This window comes from Pipra filicauda, unplaced genomic scaffold (genome assembly GCF_003945595.2).
Source record: "Pipra filicauda isolate LSUMZ 115617 unplaced genomic scaffold, ASM394559v2 scaffold58_size5111680_pilon, whole genome shotgun sequence".
Lineage (NCBI taxonomy): Eukaryota > Metazoa > Chordata > Aves > Passeriformes > Pipridae > Pipra > Pipra filicauda.
The window spans coordinates 4,572,284-4,588,009 of record NW_024104742.1 but is presented as its reverse complement, the minus strand read 5'-3'; the positions used below and the strand labels follow the sequence as shown (position 1 = coordinate 4,588,009).

At 38.8% G+C, this 15,726-nt stretch overlaps 1 protein-coding gene across 4 annotated transcripts in view; it reads right to left on the bottom strand.

The window, feature by feature from the left end:
• COL4A5 (collagen type IV alpha 5 chain) overlaps positions 1 to 15,726 on the bottom strand; it is a 78,008-nt gene that overhangs the window by 32,739 nt on the left and 29,543 nt on the right. For all 4 annotated transcript variants that reach the window (XM_027716433.2, XM_027716435.2, XM_027716434.2 and 1 more), the window contains exons 4-23: positions 14,930 to 14,974; positions 14,143 to 14,187; positions 13,971 to 14,033; positions 13,223 to 13,276; positions 12,451 to 12,477; positions 11,186 to 11,266; positions 10,078 to 10,140; positions 9,536 to 9,571; positions 9,396 to 9,437; positions 9,197 to 9,289; positions 6,983 to 7,036; positions 6,820 to 6,876; positions 4,574 to 4,618; positions 4,426 to 4,479; positions 4,214 to 4,255; positions 3,615 to 3,747; positions 2,656 to 2,829; positions 2,135 to 2,218; positions 863 to 955; positions 199 to 269 (exon numbers count right to left, since the gene is read on the bottom strand). In XM_027716433.2, coding sequence (XP_027572234.1) covers positions 199 to 269; positions 863 to 955; positions 2,135 to 2,218; positions 2,656 to 2,829; positions 3,615 to 3,747; positions 4,214 to 4,255; positions 4,426 to 4,479; positions 4,574 to 4,618; positions 6,820 to 6,876; positions 6,983 to 7,036; positions 9,197 to 9,289; positions 9,396 to 9,437; positions 9,536 to 9,571; positions 10,078 to 10,140; positions 11,186 to 11,266; positions 12,451 to 12,477; positions 13,223 to 13,276; positions 13,971 to 14,033; positions 14,143 to 14,187; positions 14,930 to 14,974 — 1,356 coding nt within the window. The remainder of the gene's footprint in view (positions 1 to 198; positions 270 to 862; positions 956 to 2,134; positions 2,219 to 2,655; positions 2,830 to 3,614; positions 3,748 to 4,213; positions 4,256 to 4,425; positions 4,480 to 4,573; positions 4,619 to 6,819; positions 6,877 to 6,982; positions 7,037 to 9,196; positions 9,290 to 9,395; positions 9,438 to 9,535; positions 9,572 to 10,077; positions 10,141 to 11,185; positions 11,267 to 12,450; positions 12,478 to 13,222; positions 13,277 to 13,970; positions 14,034 to 14,142; positions 14,188 to 14,929; positions 14,975 to 15,726) is intronic.

Below are 15,726 nucleotides of genomic sequence, written 5' to 3'. Positions count from 1 at the left end.
AGAAAAGCAGAAAAGCCTTTTAGTTTTTCTTTCACTCCGTCTCTAAGTTTGGCACAATATAAGGATTATGCATTCAAGGTAGTTATGACAAAAAAATTAGTATTAGACAAGAAATTATCTTGACTCTTTACAGATCTATGAATCATGCAAGACAAATGAGACACTATTTTCCCACCAGAACATAACACCACCACTTACTGGTGGCCCTACAAGGCCAGTTAATCCAGGAAGCCCCTTTTCACCTTTTGGTCCAGGAAAACCAGGAGAACCTGAGTAGTGCAGAAAAACATAAAACAAAAACATAAATCTGGAGAAGCTGTAAATATCAAGCATGCTGATTGCATAGATAATATGTAAGTTGTTTTAAAACCAGGCAAAGTTTACTCTGGGTTGTTTTTTTTTTTGAGAGCTCAATTTTATTTTAGCAGAACCAAATTTGCAACTCTAAGTTAAATCAGTAGTATCAAAAAATATCACGCTTTTAAAAAGCTCCAGCTCCTCTATTATTCCAGGAATAGCAAGCAGTAGAAGTTAATTTTTGTCTTTCAGTTAAATCTACAACAGAGCCTAAACCTTCAATACACAGAATTCTTGCAAGGCTGTCTTTGAGCAGAGAAATATTTTTGAAAGACTAGATTTTCAAAAAAGAGTGATTGTTTTACACATCTCCAGCCCGTTCCTTCCCAACACTCCCCAACTGTGCAAAATACAACATGTACCAACTATATACTGGAGCTGGCAACCGTGCATCTGAATTTGTACCCAACACACAGATGTATTGTTACCATTATACACAGACACTCAGCTAGAAGGGTGACTTTATGGAATATATTAAGCAGACTAGTGAAGCCCAAAGCCTCACCTGGACTACCCGGAGGTCCTGGTGGTCCTCTCTCCCCAGGAGGCCCAGTTACTCCAGTTCCTATGCAGTTGAAGCACGTGTCTCCTCGATCACCTAAAAAGGTTTGTATTGAAAAATCATACTTGAGCATCACATGTTAGGAAACATTAAAAGAATTCAGCACAACAGCAATTGTCTTCTTCCTACTCTTTTAAAATTCCAGGTCCAAAATGACTATTTTAAATAATTATTGCTTAAATATTAGGTTTCCCCCATGAAAGCCAAAATGAATCTTTTTGGTGACTAGGAGTCAGACAATCAATGTCAGATATAATTAGAATTGATTTAAGATGACAGTACAAAATAAATTAAAACAAAAAAACGCTTTCAATAATAGAAAATAAAACTATGGACTTTTTCCTCACCAAATGAGTCCTAAAGTAGGTACTTGACACTTTAAACTACAACTCTAAAACACATATATCAAAATTCCAAACTTTGATTGAACTCCAAGAGTGCAAAATAAATGCTGGGAATGTTTCACTGATTTGACGATAAACTAAAATTACTTCATTTTAAAAAAAGAGTGGTTTCAAGGAGTTTAGGAATTTTCTTCACAACAGAATTTCTTAATATTTGAGCACTTTATTTAGGTTAATGAATTATTCTCTACAGTCTCCATGAGGAAAAATAGTTCTGTTTGAAAGAGGTACAAAATTAAGTGAGATGCCCAAAGTCATATAAGATGTCCATGGATGAGCTAGAAAAAGATTCTCACTTACCCATATCAGCATCCTCATTGCAAGGTTGTCTTTTTGGAAACAAGGATACATATTAAATATGACTTTCTTTTGCTTACCAAACAAAGAAACTCACTGTAGATTGACCAACTCAATTTCAATGTTGCTTTCCATAAAAAATCTCAAACTTATTAATGAAGCATAGAAGGTTTTCACACAGACTTGGCAACTGCTGTTACAGAGCACTCAGTTTCTATCTACCTGGGAGATACTCATAAACCTCAAGTTCCATTTTACTTCATTCTGAAGCACATGATCTGTGCTCAGCCCTAGCATTGGTTGTACCCTCAGTCACTTTGGGACTCCTGTGCTTTAACGTTAGATGAAGGAGTATCCTATGCCCAAAGAAACAGCTGTCTTACTCAGAAACAGAAAATATCTGCACTCAACCCTACTGGGAAGAGACACTGTTAATCCTTATTTAATGCAGAGTTTACATTTTTTAACAAGCTTCAACAAAAAGAGAAAAACCAAGACAGCCATGACACTGCACCTTTTTGGCCTCGCTCCCCTGTAAAGCCTTGTTGTCCTGGAATTCCTGGAGGACCTGGTGGCCCCTGCTCACATAACCCTTCACCTAAGGAGAATCAGGAGAGGTTTAATGATCAGATTGTGTTTTCTGACAGCAGCACTGAACACATGAATTCAGGACAAAAGTGTACTTCCTAGTATTTGTGTGGATATTCTAATATATCCCTCTAATCACAGACCAAACATTTTGGCAATTCAGACAGAGGACTGCTGGTGACAACACACACACATAATCCAAACTCAAAAGGAAAAAGTCAGTGATATTACACAACAATCATCAGTTCTTCACAACCTCAACTATCTCCCACTGCTTCCCACTTCCATCTCTACACTACAGTCCAATATTCAGCCTCACATTTTAAAAACATGCATATGAAACATCAGAGTAAGGGGACTTACAGATGCCAATGCCATCTAGACAATAAATTCCTTCCTGAACCATGTTAGTCTCCTCTACTTGCTGTCTATGTGATCCTCACTTACCAGGAAGAACAGATGGTGCTGGTGGCCCTGGGGGACCTGGTGGTCCTGGAGGTCCTCGTGGTCCAGCAAGTCCTGGTTGCCCAGGAATAGAAACACCAGGTAAACCTGGATCTCCCTTCTGTCCTCTCTCACCAGGTAAGCCAGGTGGGCCAGGGGGTCCAACAGTAGTGATCCCTAGGACGGGAATAACTTAATTCTTTGCCAGCTCAAAGGTGTACATCACATTTTTGCAAGGATGACAATGATATATGAAGACTAACATGTTACAGATAAGACTGTCTTTCCATGTAAGTACTCCATAATATTACATTTATGGAATCAAACTACAAGTTGATGTGCAGTGTTTGCCATATGCACATCTTACATTTTCAGAGATGTTTGTTTGAAAAATTGAACTGACACTGAACATCTGAATTTATGGTGGGAAAAAAAACCAAAACAAGACTAACAAAAGGAAGTATTGATGGAAAAAAAAAAGAATATATACAAGCTGTACCACAGAATTATAATGTTCTTCTCTGTGCATGTACAAGGCACATACAGGTGTCACTGCTCACTCCCACTGCAGACTCAGTTCATCTCCTCCTTTACTACTGGCCAGCAGAGAATAGGTTTGATGGCCAGGTATCACACTTATGGTAGACAATACTTTCTCTGTGTAATGCAATGGATAATGTATGTTATGGGTAAATGATTAGAGATAAATTATCCCCAGGACTATTAAGGTAGAATCTGATTTGCATCCTCAGTTCACCACAGCAAAAGCAATGAATGTTCAGAAATCCTCACGCTATCCCCATAAGCTCGAGACTGCCCTTCAAGCTCAAAGGTAGTTCTAAATAGTTCTGCCTTAATTTGCTGCTCAGTCCTTCTGTCAAAAAGAGTGAGAAAAGACTGTGAAGCCAAATATCAATTCAGACATTTGAGCATACAACTTATTTTAAAGTTTGCACTCCTACCTGGAGATCCTGGCAAGCCAGGTGGGCCTGGCCTACCAGAGAATCCACGATCCCCTTTGGCTCCTGGAAGTCCTGGCAATCCTTTGCTACCTTTTGGTCCCACTGTTGCATCAATGCCTGGTCTTGGAATGACCTGTAAATGTTTCATGCTCATGTGAAACAACTTGCCAAGAAAAGAGTTACTGGAATGGTAAAGAGATGTGAGGGGGGGAAAGTCCAACATACTTTGAACCTTATACCAATGACAGGTTGCTTTCCTTACTGCACTGAATTACCAGGTGGAATTCCAGTAAAGAGCACTTCCCAAGAGGAAGCTGTTTGACTGCCAAGCCAACATAGCTACAGCAGGATTCAGTGAGACTGACTCAGTTCTGCTGGGCTGAGGTTATAGTCCAGCCTGTGTTTGCAACCCAGCAAATCTGAGAGCACAGAATTCATCTTGAAAGAAGGAAACCATCATTTCTATCACTGAATATATGAAAACTTCAGTGGTGCTGTTATTGTTGTACCCAGAGATGAGACTTTCAGTCTGACAAGAACTACAATGAAACAACACTGCCAACCAAATGCAGAAAGAAAATAAAGCATCAGCAACTTACAATTCCAGGAGGACCAGGGGGACCCATGTCACCTTTTTCACCCTACCAATGAAATTAAGAGCATTTTTCATACTGTGCAGTAGTACATAAGCAAGTTATTGCAAATATTCCTCAACACTGCAAAGCATAGGTAATGCAATTCAGACAGAATTGAACTCAGTGATGGCAGATTTTCAATCTATTATGCAATAATGACAGAAAACCTGGCATACCTTTTCACCATCTCTTCCTGGAGCACCATTTATTCCAGGCCCACCGGGTAAACCCTTCAAGAATAGAAAGATAATCACACTCAGATCTCCATATCAGAAGAAAGCTTATAAGGAGTCTGCTTAGATCAGAAATGTATGAGTTACTCACATCCCTACCAGGCTGACCAGGTTCTCCATCTTTGCCAGGCTTTCCCTTCAAAGACATAAATATGCATTGAAATAAAATGCTTCAGTGGTGAAGAATTTTCATGGAAATTATGTTACTTATTTCCCATTTTTTCAGTGACCAAACTGCCTCTAGAATGCAGTCCTTGGGACATATATGTCAAAGACATCAACCAAGTATAATCAATGGAGTTACCTAAACTGAGGTTTGCATTTTGAAAACCAGAGCACAAAACCATGACAAGTCTCAAAAAAATGTTGGGTGAATACAGCACAAAATTATCTCCAGTTAACTACTGCTCATTCACTGTGGTTACTACTCCCTTTAACACTACAGAAATCCTTTATTTGGAAAATAGATCCTAACTCCCTAAACACTAGAACATTATATTTAATTAGGAAATTAGTATCATGTGACCAGTGAAATTAAATACAAACATTTTTGTGTTTGAATTTTAACTCTCCTTCAAATCAAACACAATTTTCTCAACAGTATCAACAAAAATACAAACTGCAATTCTGCTCTAAGAAGTGACTTCTAAAACCCATCTATCCTTGCTGAACAGCTTTGTCATTGCTGCAATAAAAGCAGTGCAAGCTCCACTTTATTCCAGACCATTCCCTGGGCAGACAAATGTCACTCTATTGTTCGAGTTACAGAAGCTGTGTGCCTGGGGGGCACCTGCTGGAACACAACTAGAATAGGTGATTGAGCTTCACCACAGTACCAAGACCAACTCTCAGTCACTGAGAAGTTGTTAATATGACCTCACAGATATAGTGTATCAGAGTATAACGTGATTTGTGAATTCCTTATTATTAGTGATGAATTCTGACTCTCAAAAATGAGGTTTTAAGATTTCCTGTGAATTTGCAGAACTATCCCTTTGAATACACAGCCTGATATTTTTATGAATATATCTGAAATGAGCCGTACAGAATCATATGGAGCCCTAAAAGGCAACTTTTAAGTAATTTAATAGCAAAACTGCACTTTAAGTATGCCCAAATTCAGAGTAATAAAACCAAATAAAAATGTTGGTAAACACGATTTTGGCAAAAGGCATCTGACACATCCCCTCAGGACTTTTATCCTTTCAGATCTTCGCAAATTCATGTGGCTTCCATTTACTTTTGTAGAGAAAAGCAACAGTTCAAAACCCACTCAAAATATAATGAGACTTTTGGCTTTTCAAAGCTGCCTCATTTGTTATGCTCCTTAAAGGAGACAAATCAAAGCCCTTCTATAAATCTCAGCAACTAAGAAGGATTTTATCTCGAATACCAAACATTTGTTTCCACTGTATTTATTTCCCATAGAAAATGGAAAAACCTACTACCAACATATTTCTAAACAGTGTTTATATATTGTCCAATTAACCTGAGCAAGACTTGTGTCTTGATTTTCAAAGGGGCCCATTATGTTGATGAAACTATGTGTTCAGAAGCTGTGGAAGTGAAAATACAGAATGCTTTGAGCTGCTAACAGCTTGCCTTCTCTTTTCTGGTCCAGCCCATGGTTATTTTCATCCTATTTCTTAGCACTTCTATGATCTTCCTCAGCTTTTCTGAGCTGTGATATCCATTTAAATTCCAGGATTGATTTGAATCTAGTCAAGAACAAAGTGACTCATGCTATCCCTAGATACAGCTATCCTGACTTGTCCCCTCCCCAGAGAGCACATAAATTGAGGCAATATCTTGGGAAGTGACAAACAGATTTTTTGGTCTTAATGCAGTGTTCAGAGACTTGGTTTTGTGACTCACCTCACAAGTAAACCCACAGAGAATGAGTTTACATAGACCAGCTTATATATACATATATATATACACACACACCAATGTGATGCTGCTTGGCAACCCAGTACATAGCAAACTGAATGAAGACCCTTTGTAAAAGGGAAAAGAAAACTGCTGCCTCAGACAAGCAGCCCAACAACTTTGAAGAAGGTTACCTGTTAACCAGGTAACATAATTCAAATTATTTTCTCCTGCCCCCAAAACTAAGATCCACAAGGTAGATAATTCTTTCAGAAAGCACTGAGAGAGCCAGAGCTAGAAGCACTTTCATGACCCACGTGCATCATCTACAAGTTTGCCAGGTTACAAGGGGAAAAAAAGTAGTCTCTTACCCAGAGGCTGATGGCCCCACCTGAGTTCAACATTTGTTTAATTCTCAAAGATAACACTGATTGGAAAGATAAATGTTTGGTTAAACAGACTACTTACTCTTTTGCCTGGTTCTCCTTGCTCACCTTTTTCACCTTTTACGCCACCGGGAAGACCCTGGACACACAAATGTCATCTTAAACTGAGCCCACATGCCAGAGTAGAATGAAGTTACAGTTCTGATACAAATGCAACAAAAAAGAACTAAGAGAGTTCTACTCACAGGAGGGCCTTGTGGCCCAGGAAGTCCTGGTGGGCCTGGATCACCTGGAATACCCTGTCAAGCATGGGCAAAGAAAAAGTGGATTAAAGCCTCCATCACTCCCTAATAGCTCAGTTGATTTTTATTTTTTTTTAATAGAATTGTTTTTTGCTGTCACTTAGACTTCCAAGTTCTGAAGGAGCATATTTATTCTTTCTTTGTGTGGAACTTCAAGAGCATCTATAAATTTTATTAACTGCCCATCCTGTTTATTTAGGTGATTCACTCCACTAAGACACAACTGCCTCCTGTGTGCACTGTAGCAGCTGGTTTGGTGGCCTGCAGCTGCTATACAAAAATAAAAAGAAGAAAGAAAGAACAAACAAATTCCAGATCCTGCTGAAATTACAGGAGCAATAGTCATTAGATTACTGGTAATTGCTGAAGTTGAGAGGCCATCAGGATCAAAGTGTGTTTGTCAGAAAGTGTTAAAAAAATTTGGGTTTCTATTTTGTCTTGTTACACCTTTGTACCAGTTATTAAATCTTTTCACCATTAACCTACAGAAAAGTTACCAGCTATTGAATCCACAAAAGGTTTCTGTGCAGTTTCTTTTATTTTCATGGAGGCCTCAGACTTTTACAAGCCCATCTACACACCTGATTTTAGTCAGAGATCACAGGTGGAGGCCCACAGCAAAACTTTGTGTGTATTTCACAAAAAGAGTAGCTGTAATGTTGAAATTTTTTACTGATTGTGTATTACCAAGCATAAACTTTGTTGAAATAAAAACAAATTTGCAAACTTTGAAATCATTGTTAATGTTGGCCAAAGGCAAGGCACTCAGAATGTGTTTGTAAGTCTCAGTGCTTTAAAAGGAATGTAGGTAGAATACTTTCACTTTGTACATTTACATAACTTAATGCCAGTATAATTAGTCCTTCAGGGATCCCTGATGACAGAGGCAAATTGCTCTGACCCCAATAAAATCAGATGAATTTTTGCTTCAATGAAAGTGTAATCAAAATGTCACCTTGTCTTTCCTTAGAATTACAAAGACACACAGTCCTGCTCTTTACCTTCTGTCCTACCATCCAACAACAGAGAGACTAAACCAGAGACTGAGACCTTTCTAGGATGACTGCACATTGCAAATGTACACCGGTGCATAGTTCCAAGTAATGCCTTAGTGGTGCCTAATGTTCTTCTGAAAGGAAGGGTAACAAATGGCTTTGATCAAGATCACCTGCTCCCTGCCAAAATAAAACACTGCTGTGTATCTAAGCTTTCTTCTCTGACACGTTTCCCAAGATAAAAAATTGGAAAGGAAGAAACTGATCCAAATACAGATGGAGGAAACTAATAGTTTAAAGTTCAGTTACCACAGTGACATTTGCAAAATAATCAGAGCATAAAAACGATCACTCACTACTTCTGCCTCAAAATATCTACCTCAACTCTTGTATTACTTAGGGTGGTATTTGAGAATACCACAAAAGCTTCAAAGAAAATGTGACATCTAACCACCCATGATCTTGCTGGTTCTGCTCAGACTGCCCATGACTGGCAGCCAGAATTAAACAGTACTGCAAAATGTTCCCCAGTGAAAAAGAAAAAAGTGTAATAACTTTAAAAACGGTTACTCTCCCCATGGCTTTTTGGCATTTATGGGTGGGGAAGGATCCATGCAAATCAAACCAGCAGTTTGAGCTCACTGTCACAATACAGCTTGATAATTACTGTTGAGAGGTCAGAAACTGGGAAAGCACTTTATTCAAACCACAAGGAAGAAAAGATCTTGGGGCATCACTAATGACAAAAAAAAAAAGAAAAAAAAGGGAAGGAAAAAAAATCGAATTAAAATTTTTGAAAGACTTCCTCACAATGGATGACATAGCTGGTTAATTAGTGGGAATCTGAATCCCCAGACTGCTTTGAAAATCGCAGTCTGGGTGTTCCAAGGAATGAGAATATTTTAACTGCTTTTACTGTTACTGTAAACTTCCTTTAGGAGAGTTTCTTAAGAATAGTTACTTTACTAAGGGAAGTAACTGGACTAATGTGACTGGCATGCTTGCTATTAAAGGAAAAGTACTCAGGCCTGGAACAGGCAGTACTCTGAGAAAAATAACAGAAGCTCTGCAGTAAGCAGGATGTGAACATATATGAGCCAAACCAACAGAGGCTGCAGCTTAATCACATGCTCATTGCAGATGGATGTAGTGCCCCACTCACCTGATCTCCTTTCTGAAACTCAATGTCATTTGGTCTTTTCTGTTCTCCAATTTGTCCTGGTGGCCCTGGAGGTCCCTGAAGACCTTGTTCACCCTAACGTGCAAGAACATGCAGTTTGTTACAGGCAATACAAGCCAAAATGACAGGTGTAAGCATTTTGAAAGTAATAAGCAAAAATATCATCGTGATCCCTACTCACTTTTTCGCCTTTGGGTCCTTGGAAATTCAAACCCATATTACCCTGCAAAAAGTATAACTCATCAGCCCTTAGAAGTCACAAATAAACAGAACAAAAAAGAAAACAGTCCATCACCACCATCAACGAGGGAAAGAAAATACCTTGGGTCCTGGCAGCCCTGGTGGACCAGGAGGTCCCTATTAAAAAAGGAAACCAAAAAAACAAGTCACTTCCAAGCACTTTACATGCCCTTTGTGGAAAAAACCCCAAACCACTCCCTGTGTTGACAAGGCACCTTGCCTTCCTCTGAAAACTCTTTTTCATGCTATTCAACTTCACAAATGTGTAAGAAACCAGTTCTTCCTTCAAGCAAGAGAGTAAATGAAATTAAACAGTCAGGTATTAAACATCCTACTCTAAATAAGCTAAATCTTGTCCCTCAGGTTTCACACAAATAAGAAGACTGCACAATGATTCAGTCCAATTTAAGCAAAAAAATGTCTGAGAACAGGCTGTTTCAAAAGTATCTTATTTAACCATGCACAGTAACAGCTCCAGGGTGGACTGAATGCGTGGTTGCTGCTCTCTTCATACCGAGTCCTGACTACCATGATCTCTGCACTTCACTGACCTGCCTCTGAGAACACGAAAGAAGTAACTGTCCCGTTTAAGGTTTTATAAGTAACAGGTTAAAGAAACTTACCGTCAAACCTGGGGGCCCTGGAGGGCCAACTGGACCTGGTATTCCCATGGAGCCAGGTGGGCCCTGTTGAGAAAGTGGAGGAGGCTATGAGAGGCACCTTTTTATGAAAAAAAAAAACCCAGGTAAGATCTTCGAGGTCAAAAAAACCCAACAGTGGCATCTCTTACATGTCAAATCAATGTAAGTGACCACTAACCTACCAATCTGTCCTTGTGGAAAGGCCTAAAGGGGTGTACATCATGTTAGGAGTGTTCTGCTCTCAACATCAATACATCTCTTTGGCTTGGATAAGGGAATGCTTTTTTGTTTGTTCTGAACTACTTTTGCACTTTCTTTCTCTTCATGCACTGAGAGAGAACAACAAAACACTTTGTATTTGTGATTCCTCCCAGCCAGGAACAGACAATAGGGAAGCACAGATCAGAGGACCAGAAATGCTAACAGGCTCAGTCTGGTCAGAATAGCCTGGGGCTTGCCTCTCTGTACCAGGAAATGGGAGTCTGGCTTCTGTCCAGTTCAGGCCGATAGACTCATTTTCGGCTCCCCTTGTTCTTCCACTAAAGCAATGAATGGCTCAGTGGGGAAGCACAGGGCCTGGAGTCACTAGCTGTTTTCACAGAAGACTGCTGGGAGAACAGAAACACTGTTCAGGAGGTGCAACATGAGGAGAACAGCTGAGAAATTACCCTCTCCTTCCCACCATCCAAAACAGCGGCTACAGCCCAGAAAGCCAGATGTTACTTACTTTAACTCAGGGTGAAGAAGGGAAGGGAACTCCAGAACTGATACAAAGAATGTCTAGGAAGGGGGAACAGGCAAGGGAAATAGAGAAGTAAGTCAGTAACTGTGAGTGCTGCTGTCTGCTGGATACCACCTTCCTGACCAGGGGACCTTTCTGGCCTCTGTGGGTCAACCTATTAAGAGCAATATGGAATCACACACTTTCCCTCAAGTCATAAATTAGAGGTACATTAAATGTGAGCCCTGAATCTCCAAATAAACATATGAATCCCCTAGCACCAAATCTTCCAATTGTGCTGTAATGCAAACACTGTTCACATAATCTTTTTTGGCAGAACACAGCCTAATAGTACTTTATGCAACTTACAGGTATCCCTGGAAGACCTGGAAATCCTGGGTCGCCCTTCTGTCCTGGCAGCAAGGATGTAATTATTTCACCTGCTTCACCCTAGAAGAAAGAGCTGACTTTAATTAACAGCACCTTTTACAATTCTTTACTACCATTCTGACTTTAAAGCACTCAGAGCTATGTTCCACCCTAGCAGTATACTTTAATGTAAGTACCAGATTCTCCAAGAATAGCTTTTTTTAGGAGAGATGAAGATTTTTCAAATGGTTAAACTAACAACTATTAAAAAGTTTCTTTTCTACAAATATATCAGCATTGATTTAAATTCCAAAAGATTAGGGTATTGAAACAAAAATGCTTCACAAAAGAAACATTCTAGCTCTCCGTAAAAGCAGTTGATAGGGCACAGCAGAAAAAAGGCTCATTCAGCTTTTTCCAGTGTCCCACCTCATGAAAGTACTGCTGAGTATGCTGTTATAAACAGTCATGTTTTGTGGTCTATATTGAAGCACAGTTTCTTACTGATTCCAGGGAATATCTTTGTTTTAAAAATATGTGTTCAGATAAGCTTGCCTTTCGATATCTTGAAAATAATTGGGGCAAAAAGGAGCTGAGAAAAACAATTCAGCTTAATAGTCACAATTTCCCAGCACCAGTGTTCTGTTGTCCTCTCAGGAGCTTATTAGAACAATTCTGTGGGTCAAGTTTCCTTTCAAATAGATTTGAACCAAAACTGATGTTTTGGCCCATGCTCAAATCAGTCAAGGATACAACCAAAACAACCCTTAAAACATAAAAGGGCTTCTTAAGGTTCAACATCAGATCATGAGACTATTTACGTCATGAGAAAAAGCCATCTAGGTAATCTACACAGTTCAAAGCACGTTTTCAAAAGGAACCTAAGTTGTTGTACTATTCCCTGGATATTCTAAGTCACTACTGCTTCGTCTCCAGTGGTGTTCTTGAGTATTCACAGGTAGTCTGACGGTGTGTTTGGGTGTTTGTTTTTGCTAACTTGATGCCTCACAACACCAACACTGTCCCTCACAGTTCCAAGGAAACCACTTTCAGAAAACACTCTGCTACTTCTAGAACTACTGACCCAAACTGAGTAAGCTACTGCAGAATTTCCAGTCAGCTGCACTGGAGTGGCCTGGAAACACTAAGGACGTCACTCCAGACACCAGTGGATGCACATGGTCTTGCATGAAAGCCAGCAGGTTACTTAGATCACACTGCACAACATGCCTGGTTAGTATTTCAATGTGATACAGCACACTTACCTTCATACCTGGCAGACCAGGGGGTCCCTTTGTTTAAAAGAAACAAACAAACAAAAAAATAAAAGAAAGATCAATAGAAATAAATAACTGGTATGTTATTTGCAAACCACTAATCAGATCTACACCACAAGGCAAACATTAAAGATAGAAATTTAAGAAAAGCTATGAAACAGGAGAAAGTAAATTTTTTATGAACTTCAGAATAAAACGGAAAAATTAGAGAAGAACTTTCACAGTGAGTGTTAAGCATTAGAGACATTGCATTTCCATTTCTTAGCAATTTGTTTCTTTATTGCCTCCTATTATCCATCCTGTCTACCACATCTCTTTCCGTTTGTACTTTGGTTCTGACAATCACTTTGCTGTACATCCCTGTGTTTTATACCGAAAACATCCAACACTGTGTCTCTTTTTGCTGCCCCATTAATCACCAGTAAGGCTCTTTGGATGTACCAGATGTCAGTATCAAGATCTTACTTTTCTGACACATAAGCATGTATCTGTGTTTTTCTGCAGGTGGTAAAGCATCTCAGCATGTGAGAATTCAAAGGGGTTTTTATGAGCTTTACCACAGCACACAGCAGAAAAGCTCACTTTTATTAGACATCTAAAGTACTCTGATTAACCATAAAAAGAAAAAAATTCTTATTTATTAAATGAATAACTGCAAAAAGAGGCTGATATTTATCCGATTTTTCACAGATCTAAGTAGATTTTTCACAGATCTCCTTCAGTGGATCACAGGTAGTTGATTGGGAAATCTTTTACTTACAGGAGGCCCTTGTAAACCAGGAAAACCCGGACTGCCTGGGAATCCACGCTCTCCCTTAGGGATGAAAAAAGAAAGATTAGCCAAAACTAAACCAAAACATAACAAAACCAGATAAACAAATTTTGACTGAAAGGTCTAGTTTCGTTGCTAGCTTATGACTCCAGAGTAGCAAATTCTATTGGAATAAGCTGTAGAATAAACACTTAATTAATTCACACAACTGATTGAAACACAGATTTCCACGTTCAGATATTTCCACATATTTTCAGTCCAAGTACTACACTAGAGATGGAAAACACATGTAGTGCTACAGAAGATTAACTCATAGGAAAATCTGAATGTAAAGCTAAGTAACATGTTAGGATAAAGTCACTCCTTCCAACAAGGATATTGAATCAGTATTTTCAATACAATATTATTAAAAATTAATAATTTAAAAGTCTCACTGTTAAGTAATGAGTTTTTCTTGGTAGCAAAAGTCTACTATAAAGATGAGATGTAGCATCTGATCTAATTATCAGACTCTCAGTTGTAATCTATAAAATTAAGGATTAGAACAAAGAATTTACTACACTGGCTGCAGAGTATAAATGTTGTGTCTTGGTGCTGGCAAAACTTGTGCTTTAAGTACTGGACACCATGTTATTATGTTGCACATAATAAACTAAACCTATTGGCTACAGCCAGGAGAACAAGAGCTCTTTACCATATTACTGTTGCATTGTTAAGAATTTTAAAGGTATTCCACCTTTGTTCCATTGCATCCTGGGATACCCTGAGGTCCTGGTGGCCCATCTTGTCCTGGTAATCCCTTCAAAGTGGAAAAGAGAAAAGAAAAGTTAGATTGTAGGAAGATGTTCTGGGCCTGAAAGTACAAAAAAAACCCCAGATTTGCATCTATACAGACTATTCCTACTCACAGGAAGTCCTGGTGTTCCTGGAAATCCTGGAAGCCCTGGCGGTCCCTGAAGGAAATGAACCACATTTGAAAGAGTACAGTAAGAATAGATGTGCAAAAGGATTCACCAAGATTTTACTCAATGTAACTTATTTGTGCAAATGTAAGTAAACAAAACCAGAAACATCTGAATCACCTGCAAAAAAAGAATGCCATGCTGACAGCCCTCGAGATTCTTACCAATCTTTCAGGGAACTATCCACAAAACCACAGAAAAGATAATGCAGAACAACTAAAGTAGAAGTTCATGGATATATACATAAAATAAATGAACACTCGTGGTTTGGGAAATGGATGTGTCCCAGTGAAATCAGAGACATATCAATTCTTACCAGCTGAGGGGTCTGACAGAAAAAGCAAAGGCACAAAACCTAAAGGACTTCCAGACAAGTCCACCTCTCCCATATTGACCCTGGATATACCCTGTCTCTACTTCAGAATACATGGAAGCAAAGTTACTGGCACTGGTTTAGGTCCTGCATTGCAAAACAGATCAAATAAGTATTTGGGCTACTCTCCCTAATGAGTTTATGAAGTCAATACAAGCAGCATGTAAGACTATTGCTTATGAAATCTTGCATTACTTACAAAAAGTAGTACGATCTCTTCTAGCTGGTAGGTAAATTACTCTTCAGATTTAAGTTAATTTTTTCTCCTGTAAGTCACCACTTCTGTGAGGACCCACTCAATGCTTGGCAGTCTTTATCCATAATTCCAGTATATCACCCTAAAACTGCACCAGTACTTACTCTGATTCCTTTGGGTCCAATAGGTCCTGGCAGACCATCATCACCCTACAAAACAAAAACAAACAAACAGAATTCCACATTCAAGTTTGCAGTCTGCCTTTCCATCAAATTAAACTGTAAGCATAACAACATTTCTTTCACATGTTTACAGTAAGAGGACTAGAAGTTATATTAGTTGTCATTTCCTGAGTAAAAGGGTTCAAAATTATTTTATTTTTGGTGTTGGACTTAGAGTGAAAAAGTATTTGTCCCAGCTGATTTACCATGACTTAGAGGAAAGGTTTTATAAAGGTCACAGCTCTCTCAGACACTTGTCAGGTGCTCTCATTGAATATCCTGCAGCGGCCTCTTGTGGGCAGAACAAGAGAGCCAAGATTAAATGTGACTGATACTGCACAGGCATTAATTTGTTTTATAATAATCATAGAATCATAATGCAGAACTTCATACAAAAATCTTAAGAAAAGGCATTTATGGAATAAAAGTATAACAAAAGTTTCTAGTGCAAGACTCCTGTGCTATTTCACTCCTGTTATATCCAATTAATCTCTTCTAGTAAAGACTTTTTTTTTCTTATCATCTGCCTATTTTTTTCTTTGCTTCTTTTTGATGTGCTTCTTTTCAGGTTTATACTGTGAGCATATGCAAAAGAAACGGCAGATCCTGGATATCCTTGTGTATATTAAAGACAAATGCATTCAGAGGTATTTTACTGCTGTACTGTACCACCGAGTGTAATGATGCAATTCAGTAGTAAATAAAAGGAAACCTGACCCCTCTAGGGAAAGCCAGGAGCA